This window comes from Protomyctophum parallelum, assembly GCF_964188405.1.
Source record: "Protomyctophum parallelum genome assembly, chromosome: 4".
Taxonomy (NCBI): Eukaryota; Metazoa; Chordata; class Actinopteri; order Myctophiformes; family Myctophidae; genus Protomyctophum; species Protomyctophum parallelum.
Window position 1 is genome coordinate 29550191 of NC_139700.1, and position 19417 is coordinate 29569607.

The 19417-nt window shown below is 46.5% G+C and overlaps 1 protein-coding gene across 5 annotated transcripts in view; it reads right to left on the reverse strand.

Annotated features, from left to right (window-relative positions):
• hipk2 (homeodomain interacting protein kinase 2) overlaps positions 1–19417 on the reverse strand; it is a 146949-nt gene that overhangs the window by 103775 nt on the left and 23757 nt on the right. For all 5 annotated transcript variants that reach the window (XM_083763402.1, XM_083763404.1, XM_083763401.1 and 2 more), the window contains exons 2-3: positions 14613–15050; positions 12519–13392 (exon numbers count right to left, since the gene is read on the reverse strand). In XM_083763402.1, coding sequence (XP_083619528.1) covers positions 12519–13392; positions 14613–15050 — 1312 coding nt within the window. The remainder of the gene's footprint in view (positions 1–12518; positions 13393–14612; positions 15051–19417) is intronic.

Genomic DNA, 19417 nt, shown 5'->3' on the forward strand with positions numbered 1-19417 from the left:
CATAAAAAAACGTTGATATTAGCCTATAAACACTCATGGTTCTCTCATTTCTCAACCGTTTTATTAAATGTAAAAATCTCCATATTCCTTAGGAATCTTGCTTTCATTCGCTGTATGGTACATGGTTCTATCGTTATCGAATTAATTAATTAATTGCCAATTTGCCAATATGCTGCTATCTACTCGCAATTCCATTCCGATCTGAAAGATGGGTCTGTTCTTTTGAGGCATAAAGGTGACAGCATGCAGTGCAATAGGAATAATTAACCCAAATGTGACAAAGGCATGTCATGTCTTCTATGGTGCCAGCCTGAAGAAATGTCATACCACGATCCCCAAAGTGCGCATTCCGTATGTGACATCAGCTGACTGGTAAAGAGAATAGTACGGACATGTTGATTGGGTACGTCTCAAACACGCCTTAAACACACCCATGACTAATTCAAGGCCGTTTTGCGCACTCCGCGGGGTGTCAAAAGCGCTTCTTAACATGCCCAAAATTGCAATATGACATACTACACGCCCCCAGATCATAATACTGTAATTAGATTAGTAATATAGAAGTAAGTAAAATAGAAGTCCTAAATCGACCCCTCTGTCTGCCTGTATCCCGTCTCACTCTCTGTCACCCTGTATCCCGTATCCCGTCTCACTCTCTGTCACCCTGTATCCCGTCTCACTCTCTGTCACCCTGTATCCCGTCTCACTCTCTCTCACTGTATCCCGTCTCACTCTCTGTCACCCTGTATCCCGTCTCACTCTCTGTCACCCTGTATCCCGTCTCACTCTCTCTCACTGTATCCCGTCTCACTCTCTGTCACCCTGTATCCCGTCTCACTCTCTGTCACCCTGTATCCCGTCTCACTCTCTGTCACCCTGTATCCCGTCTCACTCTCTGTCACCCTGTATCCCGTCTCACTCGAGGCAAGTTGTAACTATGAAATAAAAAAAATGTAAGGAGCCAATCATTTTGTGTGTTATGTGTAATATGGTCGCGAGCCGACGTGGTTCGGACTCCGGCCTAAGTGGCGATTACTGTACACACAAGTTTAAGACATTCAACATTATTGCCAAGAAACGGGTAAAGAAAGAGTGTATATTATGAAGTGTTACACGTAGGTTGTAGGTTGTATACAATCCATTTTAATGTTATATACGGATGTTACACATTATTACACACATCCAGTGGTGCAGCGATACCCAGCCGGTCGGCAATGGAAGCTTGGTCTCTCTCGGTTCCTTCATGTGCTGCTGTGGTATAATTAGGCTAACTGTCTGATTGTCTTTCCATTTATTTTCTCTCTCTGTATCTCTGTGGACCTGGACCTCTGCGACCCATCCCTCCCTCTCCCGTGACTGGCCTTAAATGAGGATATTCAGGGGGCCTGCAGAAGGATCTTTCTCTCACTCACTCTCTCGCTCTCGCAGCCAGCCAGCCAGCCAGCGCTGCCCTCGCCTTGCTGCATATTTTCCATCCTGGCGTTCGCTTTTAAATATTCATGTTAGTGGATGGAAGAGGTGAGGGCGGTTGAAGGGGAGGTGGGAGAGAAAATAAAAAGTGAGAAGGGCGGGGGGACTGGGAGAGACGGAGGCGAGCGGTGGGGGGATTCTGAAGCTCCCCGCGGAGGGATGTGGGGCATTACAGACGGTAGGGGAGTGACTGAATCTGCAGGAGGCCTCATGATTTATTTAGACCCGGGGGCACCCCCCCCCCCTCCCCGTGCCAGCCAGCCTGCTGTGAGCCAGCCATCACCCTGCCACTGATGGCACTCGCTCCAAACAGATATTAGCATACAAACTATTCTTCTGCTCACTTACAATTCTCCCTCAATTCAGTTAACGATAATATTCATTTTTAAAGTAAGCCGGTACGAATAGGAAAGGCCTATGTGTCAACATGTTAATCACCTCGTCCCTCCTTCACCGCCCAGCTGCAGAACCATGCTATACAAGCATCCAACCTGCACCCATCTGTAGGTGTTCTCCCAATTAGGGGTGCAATTGTTAATTGAAGAAATCACTGAAGAAATAAACAATTTGACTAAAACAGTCGAGTTTTCGATAAATAGCCCACAGTTAGTTGATTAATCTAATCAAGAAAATAATCGATTAAATAATCGGAAAGCAATCGATAGTTCGGCAATCGCAAAGAGAGAGAGATAGAGAGCGACAGACAGATACAGAGAGAGAACAAGAGACAGAGAGACAGAGAGAGAGCTACAGAGACAGAGAAAGAGAGAGAACAAGAGACAGAGAGACAGAGAGAGAGCTACAGAGACAGAGAAAGAGAGAGAACAAGAGACAGAGAGACAGAGAGAGAGCTACAGAGACAGAGAAAGAGAGAGAACAAGAGACAGAGAGACAGAGAGAGAGCTACAGAGACAGAGAAAGAGAGAGAACAAGAGACAGAGAGACAGAGAGAGAGATACAGAGACAGAGAAAGAGAGAGAACAAGAGACAGAGAGACAGAGAGAGAGCTACAGAGATAGAGAAAGAGAGAGAAAAAGAGAGATGTGCTCCTTATTAATAGAGAGAGATTCAAACCCCTGGTTTCCAGGTATAAAACAATCAATCGAGAGGAGAGAGAGATCACAGAGTGGGCGGCTCGACCCGTTTCTGCTTCTTCTCCCTTTTTCTTTCAGTTTTTTTCCATCAAGGCAGCTTAATTTCCGCCGGCTTAATATCCTGGGAAATGTATGGAAATTGAAAAGGCTACGGAACTGCAAGGGAGAACAAAGAGATGTGGCTCAGATGGAACAATGTGCTGGAGTAGCACGCTCACACGCACGCACGCACGTTTTTACAGGAGTCAAATAATGGTCTTTCATTACCTGCCAGAATGTCTATGAGCAGCTTGCTGGCTACCGTGTGAGTGTGTGTGTGTGTGTGTGTGTGTGTGTGTGTGTGTGTGTGTGTGTGTGTGTGTGTGTGTGTTGGTTTCGTACCCATCGTGGTGTGAATTTGTGTGCTATTTTGTGATGTGTATTTGTGAATGCATGTGTGTATAAACTGTATATATTATACACACAAACACTATATATATATATATTCATTAGCTTACCCTTACCTACAAAACACGTCTGTTGCTAGCTGCCTGCTCAGTGGAGACACTGAGGAAGAGTTATCCGCAGGCAAATTATAAATGAGAATCAGGATATTAAGGATTCTGTCACGCACACTAAGGTCTGTGACTGTCATAAAGAAATGCGCTGAATGTATAAGTTAATGAATTGACAATAAAACCAGAACGATGACCTTGACTGAATTGTACACAGTGAAATCGTTAGTGATCATTTATCCATGCTGCTCTTCTGAGTTAAACTAAAGTCATTCTGTGTAACATTTGTCTTTTTGGCGACACCTCTGGTAGTTTCATGGTCATTATAGTCTGTCCAAGGTCTGTTAGACCTGCAAATTCAGTTTGAAACAAAAACACGAAACTACCACTCAGAAACGACCGCTGAAGTTCCTATGATTGCTAGAAATGAAATGGCAGAAATTGCTGCCAGAAAAGATTGCCAGAAACTGTATATGCATTAACTTATCGGTATCGAGGGGGGTATCGGGGGGCAGACATTCCCAAATCATGACTGAAAAAAATTCTTACAGAAGTTGTCGAAGAAACACATTTATATGGAATGGTTGTAGTGAAAAATATACAGTATATGTTTTTGATTAATTTGAAAAAGTGACATTCTTTCATACCATACCATACGATAAACAAAAAGCCTACCAGAAATGGTGACAGACACAAGCTGAAGCATATACCAACGCTCATCTGCATTACTAATGAACCGCTACGGCTTGGAGGAAATGTAATGCGTTTCCAGGTAATGCCAAAGAATACAAAAACAAAGAATGACCTCCCCCTGCTGCCCTTTTCAAAATACATTCCACGTAAACAACAGCTGCACCTCCGACATCACAACCAACACATCTTTCTTTACCATTCTCTAATCCATCTCTCCCTTCAGCAACCTGATCCCACCACCATACACACCTACCTGTTTCTCTCTCTCTCGCTCGCACACACACACACACACACACACACACACACACACACACACACACACACATGCGCGGGTGCACGCACACACACCTTTAGCGCACGCTTCACAGAACAGTAACTAACAGCAACCTCATTCATTAAAACTCCCCTTGATGTTTTGCACGGAGGCAGGGTAAATGTGGCGGAACGCGAACCCCGGCCCCAGTCTGTGCGGCGGTGCGTCACCGACAACAACAGATAGGAAAGACAGATAGATAGGCAGGTGGAGGAGAGAGAAGCTCGCCTTACAGAGTCAGTCTGGGTGGGGGTGGGAGTGTGGTGCTCGGGGGGTACACACAATGTCATCAGTTATTAGGGCGTCAGCCTGCTGCGGGTACCAGAGCATCCCCGATTCCCCCATGTTACGCCGTAGCCGCCCTCGCTACGCAGACAGCCAATTAAACATATCCACGGCTAACCACCGACGAGCTTGCAAAGCTGTGCTTCGAACGATGATGTCATGTCGCCCTGTTTAACTTTCAATGTGATTTATCCATGCCGTTTACAACTCGGGCCGGCGGAGGTGTCATCCTCCTTCAGAAACAGAAAGAGGGGGTCGAGCAGAGGAGGAAAAGTCTCCTTGCTCTCTGCTGCCAAAGGACTTTCTGAACTTTTCTCTGCTTGCGTCGAGGACCGCTGCTTGCGTTCCTTGCGCTGCGTTGGATTGGGGTTCTTTCCCAGGCTACGTTCGACTCTGTAAAGCACTTACAAGTGGAAGAAGCACACGTGTCGTGAAGTTCCATATTATCAGCTTGTTGTGGAGACTCCACCTGGATACGATATTATCTGCTCTGCAAGAGACCTTTAGCTGATAACGGCAATGACAGCAGTCTGTACCACAGTCACATTTTTAAGACTTAACAGTAATGTATGCATTTGTAACTTCCATTTGGATCTTGAGTATAACAAAGCCCTACATTCTGATAGCAATCAACCATTGCAGCTCTTTAGGAGGCAAGCATCATCCAATCAAGAGAGAGAACCCCCCCAAAGATGTCTCATCAGCTTCAATAGTGTTCCAGGTGCATTTCTCACCTCTCACCTCTCATTTGTATTCCAACCTGAAATTATATTTTCTGTTTAGTGTTGGAGTCACGGGGAGACACCTTGTAGCAATGATTACTATCAGAATATGTTTTAACAATCCAGTTCTCTCTCTCTCTCTCTCTCTCTCTCCTCTCTCAGACACGGTTAACGCTGTGCCTGGCTTTATACTTTTAAAGAATATAATAAATCCCATTTCACCTACAATGTCTAAAGCAGACTACCGAAGCCGACTGGGACACAGCGATGGCGATGTTGATCAGATTTTGATTAGAGCAGTGGTTCTCAAAGTGGGGTCTGGGGACTCCCAGGGGTCCTTGAAGGGCTTCCTGGGGACTGGGGTCCTTGACATGGTTATGTTTGAGAACCAGTCTTGAGCAGTGGTTCCCAAACCTTTTAGCTCAAGACCCCAAAAAATGTAATGAGTCGTTTGCCTGGAACCCAAACTAGTGAGCTTATAGATCCGCTATTTTCACCTCAATCATTGAATTGGTTTTGAACTAATGATTTCTTTTTTTTTTGCAGAATGTTCTTTGAAAATGTTTTGAAATAATTACAATGAAAAACAAAATGTAGGAAATGGGTCCACAAATGGGTCCCGACCCAGTCTTTGGGAAGCGAGAAAGAGAGAGAGAGAGAGAGAGAGAGAGAGAGAGAGAGAGAGAGAGAGAGAGAGAGAGAGAGATAGAGATAACAGATAACATCTGCAGACAGCTGGACAGACAGTCATGCAGTCTGCTGTTAACCTGTGTTCCTCACAGCTCACATCCAATCAGCATCAACCGCTGCAAAGCACCCCCCACCAGTCAAATCCTCCCTGTGTTCTCCCTTTAAAGCTGCAATCAATAACTTTCATATCACTACCCAGGACTCGAACCCTCCCTCCCTCCCTCCCTCAGAGGGAGATCAGAGAGCACGTTTCTACCGCTAAGTCTATAAGAATGTTCCGGGCACTATGTCATAGCATACGAGCACACGGTGCCGGGGGCCCTCAGCAGAGCAGCCACCACCGGCAGAACAACCGCCAGTCACTTTCTTCAACGCCAGTTGCCGTTGCGCTCCCCGTTCCTCATGGCGTTTGCAGAATGGGTACAGTTCGACGAAAGCGCAGGTCAATACAAAATAAAACCAGAATAAAACCAGAAGAAGCACTATGACTTGTTTGCAAGGGTCCTCCATTTTCCATTCATCAGAACATTTAAAGGCATGCAAGTGCATATACAAATATGCATGTCTATTAAAAAAATAAAAAAATAAATCATGAACAATGATAATAAGCTCTGTAATTGCATTCAAATGGAAATATCTCTCTCATATTTTACTGAAATATATGTGTATAGGCTACAGCATATATAACCCCCCCATGCACAAATACGCTCTCCAATGTAATTATTGCAATATCTATCAGTTTTTCCAGGGGTTAAATAACATGCAACCCCCAGTAGTGCTGGAACTATGGAGCAGGCTTAGTGCGTGTGCCACCGCTCACTTCACCTGTGTGATTTCATTTGAGAACCACTGTCTTATCCGACACCAGTCTCTAATCTCCACTGCAGATGTACTAGTAGTTATATTGTATTAACATACTCTACCATATACTGGATTAGTAAAAATGACCTTTTATTCATTCAAATACGTTCTCATTGCAGTCTCAAATGTACGAATTAACACTGACAATTTCACCACAGCAGCCAGCTGCACAGCCTCAGGGAACTACGTAGACCACCAGACTCCAAACTGAATGACGTCGCACTGCATTCCTCACATCTCATTCCCCCCTTTTCCCCTCCAATTCCAACGAGATAAATAGGACAAGTAAAGTTGCATGCCCAACCGGGACGAGACAATAATCCCTTTATCTAAGCCACCTTACTTGTTACATCATTAGCTATAATAGGCAAAAAAGGGGGAGTGGTGTGGGGGTCTTGTCAGAGACGGGGGCAGCTTGGCAGGTTTGGATCACAAGGTTCACAACAGACATCAGAGCACAGTAGGTCTGAGCTACTGAGTGAAGATATATTGAAACCAACATTGAGAACCAATAACCTGACTTGCTTCCCTTACATTTCAATCAATCGTACACAAGAAAAAGAATATCTGCTATTTTCACTATTAACATTTTTCCTAATGATCGTTTGAGGCAAAAGTTTTAAATAATCCTTAAATTGATTTGAAGTCATATCACCCTACCCAAAGTCAGAGCCAGCAGCGTTGCTTTATCACCAAAAACATTACATTGTTCCTGTGAATAGCACATTTCCTTGTTGTTGCTTTATTTGCATGAGTCAATCCTGCAGGAAATCCATAACTCATTTGCAAGGCAAGTTAACAACCCCCCCCCCCCCCCCCCCCCCCACACACACACACACACACACACACACACACACACACCACCAACCCCAGCTGCTTACAGCATCTACAGTATGGCTCGCCTTGAATGTAAACTGTATGGTGTAACCTATCACATCCAATTTACATTTGTACGAAAAGAGTCTGCCTTAAATCTGTCGTATAGTTTCAAACATGTTCCCCTAGACTCCAGCCGAATCTGACATCTCACTTTCTCAATAACAGCACGAAAGAATAAAAAACATGGCCTTCAGGGAAATGATGAAACGGTATACCATAAAGTAGGAGACAACTTTACGTAAACCAGGAATAAAGGAAAGAGCTGAGGAAATTCCAGGCTGTTTGCTGTTACTTGTCCCGCGGAGGTCGACTGGAGTGTAACATGGATTAGACGGCTCTGGCCAAAACAAATAATCACAGGGAACGCTGTGCATGAGGCCAGCGCGAGACAGGGAAACACATCTTTACATAACCCCCCCGCCCCTGAAAAGTTATCATCTGTAATCTTGGGATGGTCTAGTTCAGGGGTGGGCAACTGGAGGCCCGGGGGCCACATGCGGCCCCCACCTTCACTTAATGCGGCCCGCATGTTAATATCAGAATACTGATATAGTACTGATTTCAGCTGTTACAATTCCAAACCCGCTTTAATTACTTCATGACTAGTATTAAATGACTAGTACTTAATGACTAGTATTAAAATGTTATTGTCTTTTTGTGTCCAACGTAGTTATGTTAACAGTTCATAAAGTTAACATAACTATGCCTAAATGCATTTGAAATTCAATAAAAAGGTTACTTTTCAGGATTCCAATTTCAAAAATAGCAAAAATTATTCAGGTTTTCAATTCAAATGTAGCAAAAATAGCTGATCTACAAGCTCAAAACGCGTCGCATCGCGACGCGTTTTGAGCTTGTAGATCAGCTATTTTTGCTTATTTAGTAATATGCACTGTGGCCCCCTCTGGAGTGAGTGTGGAAATATATTGGCCCTCTCCATCGTCAAAGTTGCCCACCTCTGGTCTAGTTTATCCTACTCATCTCAACCCATTATGGACCAGTTGATGTTCTCAGCTAGCGTTGTGTATTTATAGTAACATGAACCCAAGAACCTTCTGGTCACACAAATACTTCTGTTGCTGTTAGTTAGGTCAACCCAGTACATCTCCGTTTGTTTCCTGAGCTTCATAATAGGGATTTATACTTTGTTGTATGATGATGTGAGCTAGTAGATTGTCTATTTTATTTAATCCCCCAGAATCACTAGTCTCTCCTCACTGCAAGACACAAAACATGTGCTGTCAGGTTTTGCACACAATCAATTTGAATAAACTCACTACTGGCACATGATTCATATTGTAATAGGCTAGTGGTTTCTGTTTATGACTATGACATGGGTCTTAATGATTGTGGTTGTTGCGAGGATGATGGGGTACTTGCAATTTCTCTCCCCTCCAAGGGGGTATACCTGGGCCAAAAAGTGTGAGAACCCCTGACTCTAATGTTCACCCCTGAATAGGACCGACGCTCTAAGGGTTCATGAGGTTAACTCCAGTAGCTCAGACAGATGACAGTCATCCCTGACTCCCTGGTCTAATTCCTGGTGGCTGATGGGAAAAGCTCTCGTCCGTATCAGGGCTTTTTTCATCCCTCCCTCTGCTGCGAAGAGGAAATTAAGGCATGATCTCTCTCTCTCTCTCTCTCTCTCTCTCCACTCTTCACTCCCCCGCTAAACAAACAGCAGCGCTTTATGGCCTCTGCTTGTTGACCTACGGGCCTGTAAAGGAACACTCACATGTTGGCTACTGGTTGTGTTTACTTGAGGATGAGTTAGTGACATGAACAGGGACTATGGGTGACTGACACCGGTGTGTGTTGATCTGCTGGACATTGGACTGTAATGAGAGAACAGGCCGCTTGGTGTGAGATTGGAGGAAAAGAGGTTTTGGAGGGCTTTCAAGAAACGGAAGCCAAAACCGCAGGGCGCAAAACAAGACTTTACTCTGGTTAGCAATAACAGAGATCATTATTAACCTCTTAAACACCTACAGTATACGCTTCGCTGACAGCGCTATACTTGATCCTCTAAGTCTAATATTTCCCTCTACACAACATTTTGGGGAAAATAGCTGATTTGGGCAATTTGTTTTGTCCAAAACAAAACATAAATGCAGTGGTTTCAGTCTGTACTCCTCTTCCGACTTTCTCCCAGGTAAAACAATCACATCCTGTGATTTTGTTTTGTTTAATGAAAGTCATTGATCTGCTCTGAAGAGCACAAAGAAGCTCTTCTCTCCACATAAATCTGCATTACGCAAGCTATTGCAAGGCCATAGAGCTACGGTCTGGCTGGCACACATGTGTATGCATGCGTGTGCGTGTGTGTGTGTGTGTGTGTGTGTGTGTGTGTGTGTGTGTGTGTGTGTGTGTGTGTGTACGCGCAAGTGTGTGTGTGTGTGTGTGTGTGTGTGTGTGTGTAATCACACGAACGTGTCTGTAGCGTAACGTGTGGTGCCATGCCTCACACACCTGTTCTCCCATACACTCCAGCACCAGGACCCCCAAAACAAAGCCTCCCTCTGTGTGGAAGTGAGCACCGTTTGATTCGTCGCACCACCCCCACCACCCCCACCACCACCACCACCCCCACCACCACCACCAGCGCGGCCTCGCCTCCAGCCGAAACCTAAACACAGTGTGTTTGCTACGGGCCGCTAGAAGGACTGTTTAAGAACTGCTGGGGAGGATGAAGGCCTTTTCCCAGAGCGTCATCTGGTTCTAATGCTCGAGCCCGCTGGTGTGGATTACAGGGGACGTATTACAGGAGAACTCGCTCTGACCCCTCCGTCTGCATTGGGGGGGAAATGGGAGCCAGCCGTTGGTGCTGCTGGGCAGAAGGGGGCAACCGGGTGGGTGACCGCCAACCCCCTGTTTTCTCAGAATTGCGTTTAGGAGTTAATCAAACTGTTAATCAAACTAATTATTGTAACTTAATTATTAAAAACGTATTGATTTTAATCAAATTTACCTCGGGAAATTTTCAACCACTTGGGTCAAAAAAGCTGATGAGAGCTATTTTTGTGGGGCACCATTGTAGGTTGTAGAAATCTGATTAAGTGCTTAATCAGACAAATCAAGAATTTTGTGTTGATTCAATGATTCACTCAAGCAAATGTTACGGCCGCAGGCCTATAGGTATGTCTTTGTGTGCGTGGTGCGCACAGTGCGCGCCACCTTTGCCTAACCCCTCCCTGTAGATCCGTCAGCGCAGCCATTGGTGGGGAGCATTACCGTCTCTCAGCTGTTGGTCGCCCGCTCCGCACCTCGCTCCTCCAACCGGCTTCTGCACCTGCGCCCACCTGACGGCATAAAGCCGTCCTGCAGCCTTCACTCACGGCCGCTGTCCAAACAGTCACTCCAGAGTGGAGCAGACTAGAGGCAGCGCGCCCTCCGTGCAGCGACAGAATGTAATATTATGGAACTACCGTAGGCTATAGCAAGAGTTGCTATGCGTGAGTTTATTGTGTCTATTGTGTTTATTGTGTAGTATTCCTACGTTCTGAGCACCGGGCCACGGAAGCCTGCTTTTTGTACACTTTGTTAGATTAGAGTAGAGTAGGCAATAGTAGGGCACTGTTGTCACTTTATTTCGTTTGTTAGGTTAGTGTCTAAAACTCAAGAGGTTAGTTTTAGTATGCTTTTGATTATTTCCCTTAGTTGCTCCGTGTGTCATTTATATGTTTGTAAGTAGACTAGAGTAATTCATATTGAATACTTATGTATATATTGTTTTCCACCACTTGTATGCCACAAAAGAGTAATAAAGAACTTTGGGCATTTTACCACCTTGCCTTCTTAACCGTCCTAGACTCGGTGAGTCGTAACACAAACAATAGAATAATCGTCACTGAGAAAATAATGAATAGTGTAGTGTTGAACTCCCCCCCCCCCCCCCCCCCCCCCCCACGACAACTGAAACACGGGTCGCCTTTTCCTTACAGTCTCTCGATGTGACGAGAAGAAAATAACATTTAGCCGTTTTCCCAGGTGCTACTCATGTCATCATCACTGTTAGCTCTACGCAGGCTATGAAAGCAACTGGAACAAGTGTTCTTTAATCTTCAAAGCGAGCACGCACAACATGCCCATTGTGTATCTCCTCATCATATCAAACACAATAAGCAGTTGGTTTCTCAGCCAGCCATGTATCGCTTTTATTTATTTATTTACTGCCCAGTCTCATCATATTTGGAAGGTAAAATATGGGTGGGTACCCGGGAGACCCGGGGAGAGAGATGGAGAGAGGGGGGGGGGGAGCTGGCAGTGAGCAGGCATGTGCAGGGGTGGGGGTGGCTAGGGGTCTTGAGCCCTCCCTGACCTTTTGCCTCAAAGTGAAAATCAGATTTGTTTTCAGTCCACATAAGGGCATGTGGGGGGCCAATGTGGCCAATAAGGGCCATAAGGGTTTACCGGTATGTTGGGGGGCCAATAAGGCCCTAGAACAAGTAATGATAATTCCACTATCATAATTATTATTTATAATTATAATTTGAATGTGCTGGCTGCCATCAGTCAGTTTCAGTTTCAGACTAACATATTGCATATTTTACATATCCAATGACATGGATATGGCAGAAGGGACAGACCCCACAAAAACCACCTCCAAAAATCGGTGCATGCTGCACGTGCGCCCACAAATGTGCCTTTTTCTGGGGTTTGAGCCCCTGCCCCCTCAGTGCTCTCTGCATGGCCCTGGCAGTGAGCGTGAGCCAAGTAATCACCGCACCACTAGGAAAACATTCCACAAAAAATCGAGCGGATGAATCAAACAAGATGCATAACAAACACGCTGAAACAATGTGAGTGAGAACAAATTGATCTGCCCTCCCTGACGGCATGAAGCAGCATATCCTTTCCTTCTGGACTTCCTGACAATGCGTCAGTGACGGCCGTACATTTGCAACATTTGTACATCTTTCGGATGGGACGTCCATTTCAAAACATCTGAAAGGGCGTTGAGAATCACTATAATGACAGATCCAGTAGCCGTGGAAAAAGAAAAGCCTGTTGTTCCTACCTGTAGTATCTGGACTGCAGGTACGTGGAGCACACGGCCTTGGAGACGTGGCTGGCCGAGCCGAAGTCGATGACCTTGACCCTGTAGGGCTGCCGGGACGGGTCCACCAGCATGATGTTCTCAGGCTTCAGGTCGGCGTGGATCAGGCCCAGGCTCTTGAGCTTCATCAGGGCCGTGGCCACCTGCTGCAGCACGGGCCGGATGTACTTGAGCGGCAGCGGGCTGAACTTGTTCTGCTTGAGGAAGTCGTACAGGTTCTGCTCCAGCATCTCGAACACCAGGCACGTGTGGTTCTTGTGCTGGAAGCACTCGTACGCCCGCACAAAGTTGTAGTCGTCGGCACTCTCGGTGCTGAGGCGCGCCAGGATGCTCACCTCTATCTGGCCCTGGCGCGCGTACGACGGGTGGTTCTTCAGGATCTTGATGGCCACGATCTCGTTGGTGCCGCGCTTCCAGCACTTGACCACCTGGCCGAAGGTGCCGCGCCCCAGGAACTCCAGCACCTCGTAGGTGTTGGTGATGGAGCACAGCACCTCGTGCTGCACCAGCTGGTAGTCGCCCTCGCCATTGGAGCCGCTGTTCTTGGAGGTGGCGGTGGAGGCCGTGGCGTTGTTGGCCGTGGCGGCGGCGGTGGTGGCGCTGGGCGCCCCGTCCCCCCCGCCGCCCCCCTGGCTGTTGTTCTGGTTCATGGGCTGGCCGCCGTGCTCCTCCTCCACGATCTGCACGCTGCTGTTGCTGTTGTCGAGCTCTTCGCTTTTGCGCTTAAGCCCACATCGCTGGTACGTGTCCAGGAGGCTGACGGTGCTGCGGCGGGTCAGGTTGTGAATGGCCGAGCTTCCTCCTCCTCCTCCCCCTCCTCCTCCTCCTCCGCTGCCTAGGGGTTCATAATAATAATAATATTAATAATCATGATCATCATGATCATTTTAGTTGACAATTGACTGTCGTACAAATCATTTGGGATTAACAATGTTATTGTGTTTTTGGCGTTGTGCTGCTGCTGCTTTGTGATCGGTTCTATGGCGGTTTTTATGTATTCTTTTAACAACTCATTCTAGGCCAGCAGCGGGCGCCGATAGTTCAGCAACCGCCACCATTCACCACCATTCTATTTGGCTGTAGCAGAAGACGGCCTCCTCCTCTACCGACAACAACAATGGTGGTCGCGTCGATCGGATGAATTACTCGCTAAGAGTCTTTAGATGCATTCATATTTTAGATGCGCGGTCACAGGGAAGAGCTATTGAGCTACTAAACACAGTCGCTTTATTTATCCAGCGTGATTTGAAATGGAAAACTCTTAAAAAGGCTAGAAAGGCCTCCTCCACTACCTTGCTCTTTTTCCAATGCATTGAGGCTGAAGGGGAAGCAATGGAACACGGAGCTATCGCTCGAGGGGAGCTTTGATTAAAGCCAACTTTATAGTTTTATCATTAATTAGAGCGCTAATTAACACGTTAATGGCGTCAGGGTTGAGTTAAGTTTTCTTTGGTAGTAAAACGAAATGGATTTTTTTATATATACTTTTTATCCCACGATTTTGGTGACGCATTTTTTTCACCCAGTGTCAATTGTCTGTGTAATCCTGGGCGCTACACTCCCACTGCCAACCCATGGGGAGAGCAACAGACTGACCTCATGCATCCTTCTATGCATGAGGAGTCCAAGCCGGTTCATTTCACCTGACAGGGGGGAGTTTCCCCGGTTGGGTGTAGCGTGTGGAAGGAACACGTTATTCCGACCAGTTCCCTTCCCCTCCATCAGGCGTCTCGGCTGGCCAGGGGGAGGCAGTTTTAGAGACCAGTATTACTGCATGTTTTTGTGAGGGTACCTACCCTAGGGGACACGGGGAGAACATGCAAACTCCACACAGAAAGGCCCTTTCGCCAACCCTGCCTAGGTGTTGGCCCTGATGACAGGGAGGAGAGAACACGCCCCCAGCGCCCACAGCGTCTCCAGCGGGAATCGAACCCAGCGCTACCGACTGTGCCACCGTGCTCCCTAACTAAATGGAATTCAATTCAAATGACTATGACTAAATCTGTTAACCAATGAACACTTCACAGTATCATTCACGTGTAATAAACGCCTCACCGCTGCCACCACTTCCGTTGCTACTGCTGCTGCCACTGCTGCCACTGCCGCCGAGCAGAGACCCCACGGGCGGAGCCCCGGACGAGGTGCTGCTGCTGGCCGAGGCCACCACGATGTCGCCGGGAAGATAAGCGGTCGCCGGGAAGATGAGCGCCGCCTGCTCGTAGGGCAGGGCGGAGCCGAGGCCGGTGGCGGCCGAGGCGCTCTTGCCGCTGCTGTGGAGGTGGTGGTGGTGGCTGTGGTGGGCGAGGCCGTAGGCCTTGGCGTGGTGGCTGCTGATGTGGTGGTGGTGGTGGTGGTGAACGACGCCGTAGCCGGTCATGTCCCAGTCGCCGCCGCCGCAGCTGCTGCTCTGCTCCACCTTCAGCTTCTTCACGCTAAAGAAGGCACTCGACTGGAGAGCGCGCGGGGAGAAGACTTGCACTTGCGCGGCCATACCTGGATGGGGAGGAAGAGTGGGGGGGGGGAGAGGGAGAGGAGGGGGAGCGACGGGGTGAGAGAGAGAGAGGGTGGGAGAGAGAGAGGGTGGGAGAGAGAGAGGGTGGGAGAGAGAAAGTGAGAGGTTAGGAATGTGAGACAGTGTTTGAAACAGGAGCGGTCGAGGGTTTAAATAAAGACGGCTCAGGTCAAGGAAGGTCATGATGATCCTGTTGAGTTTTTTTTATTTATTCTTCTGCACTGTCATTTTAATCTCATATTTGTATGTATTCAAACTCCTTTCATGTTGTGTTTATTTTGCTCTGTGTCTTTGAATTGCCTCTTGTCATTGAAATGTGTGATTAGTGATATTAGTCTGGCATGGCCAGACTAATATCACTGCATAGTTATAATAGTGGGCTCTGATTGGTCACCCACAACTCTAGGGTGAGCAAAATGTAATTCAAACTGAGGAGTGCCAGACAAATCTCCCCAGGGTTCTTTTTTTCTCCCAGTAGTACAGTAGATGCGTCTGGTTTCCAGGCTATACCTATTCTGGGCCCAACATCAGGAAATGAGGGTCAGTTTGAGGGTCCAATGGAGTTAAGAGGTTTTGTTCCAAGCGTTTTTAACTACTTTCCATTGGTTCAATATTTTCGAAACAACACACAGACGTAAAAGCGTGTTCTATAGCACTGATTTATACCCAAACAAAAGGAAAAATGGAGTTAGGAGGTTTCCTCCTGACAGTAACGATACTATTTTTGGTGAAGATACAGGAAGGGGCCTATAGTATAAAGCCCTGGGGGGGCTCCGGTCACCCAAGTACAGTACATATAGGGTTTAAGTTGCTTGGGTCAGGGCAGATCATTAGACTCAAAGCGTCATTGCCTCCCTGATGCATAATTTAGTGATTCAGTGAGTGTTATCTGAACTATATTGACTATTTGTTGGTTTGCTAAATTGATTTAAGCCCATAACTTACGTAACATGTTTTTTTTTTACGTATGGATTTTGCTTGTTCGGCATTGAGACTTCAACCATGCAGGTTTGATGTATTGTAGCTGAACATACCATTTCAATCAGTGTGTTTATGTGAAAGGCGGGTCGCTTTTAGATGGAGCACATATGCAGACCACTGACGCATGCAGAGGAAATGCCATTTCCCGTCCGTTTCCATCTGCAGCAATGTAAACATGAGGACTGAAGACTATAAGAGTATGCCTTCATGGGACAATCCAAAATTGGGTCTGCAGGAAATCTCGAGATGCCGAAACACTCAAGGACTATCGCTATTTCCCTTCTAAAAACAAAACAAAAAGAACGATTGGTTCATTGCTGCACAGCCTTCAACTGAGAAGGTAAAAAAGATCATATTGCAAATAACTATGCCAAAACAACAGGGGGGCACTTGAACTCCCTCTCAACCTCAACATCACAAAGGCAACAAAACAAAAAGCAAAATGTGCAGCTCTGCTCTGCTCTGAACTCCCTGGGAACCGGCCCGCCTCGGAATAAGCAAAGCTTCTCCAAGCAAACAACTGCCCAAAATAGTCCCTGTCTTTATCTACCTCTCTCTAACAGTCAGACTTGTTTGTACTTTGTAGTGCTGCAATGATTATTACAGTGCAAAGGCAGATTACACCAGAGCCGGCAATAAATGGTATGTTGTTTAAACAGTTTCCAGTGCAACCACCACAATTAGTTTACTCCCAGCAATGTACAGTATAGTAAAAGCTTCCACCTGGCCCCTCCAACACCCATCCCACACACAACATCACATCTATCCTCAGATCATCTGGGGACCATCTCAAAGGCTCCCATTGTCACTGCGTGCACCCCCGCACGCGCACGCACACACACACACACACACACACACACACACACACACACACACACACACACACACACACACACACACACACACACACACACACACACACACACACACACACACACACACACACACACACACGGACCAACAATCACTCAACCCCCAGAAACTGTTTGATGTGAGAATAATTGCCCCCCTTTTATGCACATTTACAGACAAACTATAAACCCTCTGATCCTATTAAGGAGAAATGCTTTGAGCTTTTTGTTTTTCTGAGGTAATTTTTCCTGCTGGAGGACCTTCATATGTACTTCTCGGGGTCTATTTGGGGGATGGACGGAAAGCAGAGAAGGAGGAAACATGCCTGGTCACTTTGTCATTATTAGCCCGGGGAGCGGTGATGATGATTAATTCAGTAGGCGAGCTGGCAGCACTCCCTACACTTAACATCGCTTGCTTCGTTAAACTCTCTTCTTTTCTCCATCTCACCTTCTTGCCTCTCTCTTTCTCTTTCTCTCTCTCTCTCACACACACACACACACACACACACACACACACACACACACACACACACACACACACACACACACACACCCCCCCACACACACACACACACACACACACACACCCACACACACCCACACACACACACACACACACACACACACACACACACACACACACACACACACACACACACACACACACACACACACACACACACACACACACACACACTCACTCACTCACTCTCTCTCCCCTGTGGTCCTGACCTTGCATTACTCATAGCTCCGGTCATCTGGTTATCCGAGTCCTCACACTGCAGGATTGGATCCCTGCTGCATACTGTATATATTCCAAGACTGGGCACTCGCCGTAAGCTATTTCAACATACCACTGCACTGCACCTTCTCAACCCACCCGTATACAGTACGTACCGTCCCCTGCGTGATAGCATTAGAAGACAGCCCGGTTCTTATTGCCTTCCATGGTAACTTGGCCTGTTAAATTGGTATAGGGCCTGTAACAGGCCGACCATGGAAGGCACGAACCTGCCCACAGACCAGCATCCAATATGGACGGCCTGTGGGAGGTAATGAAGAACGTCCGCTGGGCTATTAAGGGCAAGCCCCTCTGCTAATCACATAAGCCCCCGAAGGCCAGATGTCACAGCTTCCTTGGATTACCAGTTCCTGTTGCCTGGACTTTACGCTAAAAATAATTTGAACGATGGCCTGGCTTCATCACAAGGCGTCACCGACGGACAGCGACTGAGTGTCTGACCCTGTAAGTGGAGTGACAGAGCGATGGACAACAGCAAGGAGGATGTGCGTGCTTAGAGCTTGACCCATGCCATGTTTCGGCCGATGTTTTGTCAAAGAAAGTGCAGCATTTTCTAATCAATTTGATTGACTTAAAGATACGTTCCTATTAAATAATGAAAGTTAAAAATATACATTTGATAGATAAAATAAAGTACATTTTCAAAAAGAAAATGCAACTATAATCAATGATGCAACGATGAACAAGCAAATCTGCCTTGGACGTATAACTGCCAACATCAACCTCGCCATAAAAAAGTCAAATACGGACCGATATATTATGGCCACACCCATTATCAGCCCGACTCTAGTAAGGAGATACAGACCGATGGACAGAAGGATGGACGCACTTAGCAGCTCTGGCCTGTTCCCTGTTATGGAGCATTCCAGGATTACATATCCGTCAGCGTGATTATGGATGGCCGGCGGCCGTGACTTTGGTTTCCACAAGGCCAGTAGTAGGATAATTGCTGTTTCCATTAGACGACCTATACTGCATTTAATACCTCCTCAACCCCCATCTCTCAGTCACTCTGTCACGTCTTGTCAGTTAGGCTATAACACTATACACTTTATAATCCTTTGGCGTTTATTGAACTCTGAGAGAGCACAAATGTAACCAAGTGGATCCTTCGGGTCCATTTGGTTTCATCTGTGCTCTCTCAGAGTTACAAATGGATCATGTAAAGGGGGTGTAAGTGATATTTGTTGTTAAAATAAGTATAAAATTACTCTACATTCCCATACTGATCACTGCTATAGAGTACATTTATTTGTTCAGTAACAGTGGTCACTACATCTCTCCAGCTCTTTAGTAAACAGAAAATATCTTTTCAGATTTATCTAGTTGTATCTAGTGAAATTTCATACAGGGTCTAATTTGTAGGCTACTGATAAAACAAACAAAACTAGAAAAAGTGCCCTTCCGGGCACAGGTCTCCACCAGGTTATCCACAGATCCGTGCAGTTAGAGGTAAAAACACTTTTCGGCCAGTTATAGCGCCACCTTGAGGCTGAGTTGAAATTGTTCATGTGGCATTTCGTCCTCGGCCTAGTGGGAATGTGGGTGCACAATTTCACGGAAATCACGCGATGTGTTCATGATTTGCAGCATTTTGTTTGAAACTGAGCACTCCTGTGAACTTTGGAAGCCAATCTTAACCAATCAGGATGGAGTCTGATAAATCTGAAAGACCCGTTTCGTTGAATGGCTCTAGAGAGACTGTGTACCA